The sequence below is a fragment of the Sprattus sprattus genome, assembly GCF_963457725.1.
Source record: "Sprattus sprattus genome assembly, chromosome: 3".
NCBI lineage: Eukaryota > Metazoa > Chordata > Actinopteri > Clupeiformes > Clupeidae > Sprattus > Sprattus sprattus.
In genome coordinates this window covers 8,399,239-8,404,238 of record NC_137922.1, presented here as the reverse complement: position 1 = coordinate 8,404,238, position 5,000 = coordinate 8,399,239, and the positions used below count along the sequence as shown (strand labels likewise).

The window sequence follows — 5,000 nt, the reverse complement described above, 5'->3', positions numbered from 1 at the left end:
AATCTCATAAAAGAACAATATGCAAAATTATCTATTTAAATGTTCTTAGGTAAATATGGCCTGGAGATTCGACCTGCATTCTGGATCAATATGCCGTTCCTGCTGGTACCTGTTTGGGGGGCTGTGTCATTCTTCAGGAGGCCGAGGGATCCTACTACCATCACACTGTCTAAGGTAGAGAGATAGAGAGAGAGAGAGAGAGAGAGGTAGAGAAGTAGAGAGATAGAGAGATAGAGGGATCCTACGACCATCACACTGCCTAAGGTAGAGAGATAGAGAGCGAGAGATAGAGGTAGAGAGGGATCCTACGACCATCACACTGTCTAAGGTAGAGAGATAGAGAGAGAGAGAGAGATAGAGAGGGATCCTACGACCATCACACTGTCTAAGGTAGAGAGATAGAGAGAGAGAGAGAGATAGAGAGGGATCCTACGACCATCACACTGTCTAAGGTAGAGAGATAGAGAGAGAGAGAGATAGAGAGAGGGATCCTACGACCATCTCACTGTCTAAGGTAGAGAGATAGAGATAGAGAGAGAGAGAGAGAGAGATAGAGAGGGATCCTACGACCATCTCACTGTCTAAGGTAGAGAGAGAGATAGAGGTAGAGAGGGATCCTACAACCATCACACTGTCTAAGGTAGAGAGATAGAGATAGAGAGAGAGAGAGAGATAGATAGAGAGGGATCCTACGACCATCTCACTGTCTAAGGTAGAGAGATAGAGAGAGAGAGATAGAGGTAGAGAGGGATCCTACGACCATCTCACTGTCTAAGGTAGAGAGATAGAGATAGAGAGAGAGATAGAGAGGGATCCTACGACCATCTCACTGTCTAAGGTAGAGAGATAGAGATAGAGAGAGAGAGAGAGAGATAGATAGAGAGGGATTCTACGACCATCTCACTGTCTAAGGTAGAGAGATAGAGAGAGAGAGATAGAGGTAGAGAGGGATCCTACGACCATCTCACTGTCTAAGGTAGAGAGAGATCCTTCTACCATCTCACTGTCTAGGTCAGAGAGATAGACTGTTCGAATAATCAAAACACTGTGCAAAAGATGTCTAAATACCAGATGAAAAACCATCTCCCAAACACAAAAAGATGAACTCTTATAACGATTCTGTGCGTTACGATTCTTCTCTTGTAGATCGAGCGGAAGCACAAACTCTCCCTGGTCTGGCGTCCTCTGGACATGCTCCTCTCCGTCGCTCTGTGCGCCGCGATGGCTTTCACCCTCTTCAGAGGTCTGGTGAGTCTACCATCACACACACACACACACACACCCTCTACAGAGGTCTGGTGAGTCTACCATGGCATTCACCCTCTTCAGAGGTCTGGTGAGTCTACCACGTGGCTTGAACACCAACACCAGGCTGATCTTGGTTCTGTGGTTTGGCTAACGTTCATAATGATCTCTTTTCAGGGTGTATAATTATGCGGTGCCAAACTGCTGGCGCTGTGTGTTCCAGCGTGTTTTCTTCTATAATTGCATCATTTGGCTCCAACAGGAGAAGAGAGTTTTTGAGGTCACCGGAATGCATGATGCAATTACTAACTTCTCCGCTTGATGCAACACATCATTTGCAATTGCCATCCTCATCTATGCAAACTGTTTTTAAAAATAAATAGCTTGTTAATGATTTAGAGGATTTTTGTACCCTGATAAACAGAGAGTAAACTATCTGGAGCAACAGAACACACATTTTGACTTGAAACACACGTCTTAACGATAACTGAAGATCCTCTAATCAAAAGTCTGAACTTCATATTTTCGGTGACTTTTTCTCTTCTCCAGGTTGTTCTTGGCTGCCCACTGGAGGCGTTCACTTCCTATCCAACCCAGTACGAGCCGTATCTGAATGATCCAGTGGCTTACCCCAGAGTTATGGTAAGACCCTTTTCACCTCTCCAACCCCTCACACTCATAATTTTCAAGTGCAATTGGTGAAAACAAAACTGTCCAGAACTGACTGAGCTTTCAACACTATGATCACAAGAAAACAAATCCCTTCTACTTTAAATAACTCCCTCATCATCATCATCATCATCATCATCATCATCATCATCATCATCATCATCATCAGCAGCAGCAGCACATTGGAGCTGATCTCCGTCAGCCCCATCCAAGATGACTCTGCCAGTTCACTTCTCCTTCTGCATGTCTTCATGGCACTCATTATCAGTGCGTTATTCATAGTAACCGCACAATAAAACACTCATTATCAGTGCGTTATTCATCGTAACCGCACAATAAACCAGCCTGAAGCCTGTCCTCAGGTGAAGAGGGCAGACCGTGCCGGTAGCAGCCAGCTCCCCATGGCCTTGTGTGTGTGTGTAGAGGAGGCTGTGTGTGTGTGTGTAGAGGAGGCTGTGTGTGTGTGTAGAGGAGGCTGTGTGTGTGTGTATCTAGAGGAGGCTGTGTGTGTGTGTATGTAGAGGAGGCTGTGTGTGTGTGTGTAGAGGAGGCTGTGTGTGTGTGTAGAGGAGGCTGTGTGTGTGTGTGTGTAGAGGAGGCTGTGTGTGTGTGTGTAGAGGAGGCTGTGTGTGTGTGTGTGTGTGTGTGTAGAGGAGGCTGTGTGTGTGTGTGTAGAGGAGGCTGTGTGTGTGTGTAGAGGAGGCTGTGTGTGTGTGTGTGTAGAGGAGGCTGTGTGTGTGTAGAAGAGGCTGTGTGTGTGTGTGTGAAGAGGAGGCTGTGTGTGTGTGTGTATGTAGAGGAGGCTGTGTGTGTGTGTGTATGTAGAGGAGGCTGTGTGTGTGTGTGTAAAGGAGGCTGTGTGTGTGTGTGTAGAGGAGGCTGTGTGTGTGTGTGTAGAGGAGGCTGTGCGTGTGTGTAGAGGAGGCTGTGTGTGTGTGTAGAGAAGGCTGTGTCTGTGTGTAGAGGAGGCGTTGTGTGTGTGTAGAGGAGGCGTTGTGTGTGTGTGTAGAGGAGGCTGTGTGTGTGTGTGTGTGTGTGTGTGTGTAGAGGAGGCTGTGTGTGTATGTAGAGGATGCTGTGTGTGTGTGTGTGTAGAGGAGGCTGTGCGTGTGTGTGTGTAGAGGAGGCTGTGTGTGTGTGTTTGTGTGTAGAGGAGGCTGTGTGTGTGTATCTAGAGGAGGCTGTGTGTGTATGTAGAGGAGGCTGTGTGTGTGTAGAGGAGGCTGTGTGTGTGTAGAGGAGGCTGTGTGTGTGTGTAGAGGAGGCTGTGTGTGTGTAGAGGAGGCTGTGTGTGTGTGTTTAGAGGAGGCTGTGTGTGTGTGTAGAGGAGGCGTTGTGTGTGTGTGTAGAGGAGGCTGTGTGTGTGTGTGTGTGTGTGTGTGTGTGTGTGTGTGTGTAGAGGAGGCTGTGTGTGTGTATGTAGAGGAGGCTGTGTGTGTGTGTGTAGAGGAGGCTGTGTGTGTGTGTGTGTAGAGGAGGCTGTGTGTGTGTGTGTAGAGGAGGCTGTGTGTGTGTGTGTGTGTGTGTGTGTGTGTGTGTGTGTGTGTGTGTGTGTGTGTGTGTGTGTGTGTGTGTGTGTATGTAGAGGAGGCTGTGTGTCTGTATGTAGAGGAGGGCTGTATTTGTTTTGTCTGGGTTCTTAGCTCAGTCAATAGGTTATCAAAAGTCCTTGTTGTGGCTCAGGGCCAGGGTTAGAGCCACATTGGTGAAGCATTGATCTGCTGGGGTCTGCACTGGGAGAACCTGATAAGCTAATCTTTCCCCAGAGTCCTGACTGAGCCATCCATCAGCCTGACGGAGGAGACAGAGAGAGAGAGAGAGAGGGACGGAGGGAGAGAGAGAGAGAGAGAGAGAGAGAGAGAGAGAGGGGGGGGGGGAGGAAGAGAGAAAGAGGGAGAGAAAGGGACAGACAGAGAGAGGGGGGGGGGGGGGCAGTGAGAGAGTATGTGTACAGATGTGAATGTGTGTTAAAGTATGTATCTGTCTATAGAAACATATATTGTGGCTGGCATCATTTGTTTGATTAAGTCAAGTCATTCTTCAAAGGGATAAACCATTTGATTACTGAGACCAAACCGATAGCCATGCGTCAGTGACTAACTCTATGTGATTCCACTGAGAGGCTTCGATACGATCCCCTGATGGTGGAGACATTTGGGCTGTGTATTCTTAATAATGCATTCTCTCCAGGTCCCTAAGCCTGAGACCTGTGTGTGTGTGTGTGTGTATGTGTGTGTGTGTGTGTGTGTGTGTGTGTGTGTGTGTGTTTGTGTGTGTTTGTGTGTGTGTGTGTGTGTGTGTGTGTGTTTGTGTGTGTGTGTGTGTGTGTGTGTGTGTGTGTGTGTGTGTGTGTGTGTGTGTGTGTGTGTGTGTGTGTGTGTGTGTGTGTGTGTGTGTGGTAGAGACATTTGGGCTGTATACTCTTAGGCCGCGTTCACACTAGACTTCTTTTTTTAGAAAAAAGCGCCGCCTTCTGCGCCTTTTTTACGTGCAACTCTATGGGAAAAAGCAAAAAGGCGGACGCCTTTTCAGAAAGGCGCCGCCTTTTATAAACTTCTAAAAAAGCGCAACCTCCGACGCCTTTTTGAGTTCAATTTTCTCAACTTTTCAGAAAGGCGCCGGGTGACGTCAAGCGCCTTTTTGACAGCTGACCTATCAGGACGAGGAGAGTAGGTAGTCGCGTACCTTCCCTAGTAACCTGCTATCTTAGTTTAACCGACCAAAACGCCGTAGACCATCGTATTTGAACCTAGAAGTTTTAAGGTTAACTTTTTTTTGCTTATATTTTTAGAAAGTTACCGAGGAATAGACACTGTACAATTTACAAACCACATTATTGTAACTGAAAAATACGTCTGAGAGGATTTGCGAGGTGTCTGAGCCTAACTAATGTTAGCATGCTACTAGCCGTTAGCGATTAACTGTGTTTTTGCAAAGCATCTGCCCCAACTTTCTTTTCCCGACATTGACATGTATCTTGTACATAATCCATTCCCATAAACCGGAGATTTCAAGCGTACAGAAACTCTTCTGAGCAGGCAAGAGTGCCAATATTGGCTAACGAGTTGTAGCCAAATTCCTGGGTG

At 47.0% G+C, this 5,000-nt stretch overlaps 1 protein-coding gene across 1 annotated transcript in view; it reads left to right on the top strand.

The window, feature by feature from the left end:
• Positions 1 to 5,000, top strand: part of tm6sf2b (transmembrane 6 superfamily member 2b) — a gene marked incomplete at both ends in the record, with an annotated part of 24,745 nt that overhangs the window by 15,078 nt on the left and 4,667 nt on the right. The window contains 3 exons of the mRNA XM_080835296.1: positions 50 to 174; positions 1,147 to 1,248; positions 1,795 to 1,887. Of these exons, the coding sequence (XP_080691422.1) occupies positions 50 to 174; positions 1,147 to 1,248; positions 1,795 to 1,887 (320 nt within the window). The remainder of the gene's footprint in view (positions 1 to 49; positions 175 to 1,146; positions 1,249 to 1,794; positions 1,888 to 5,000) is intronic.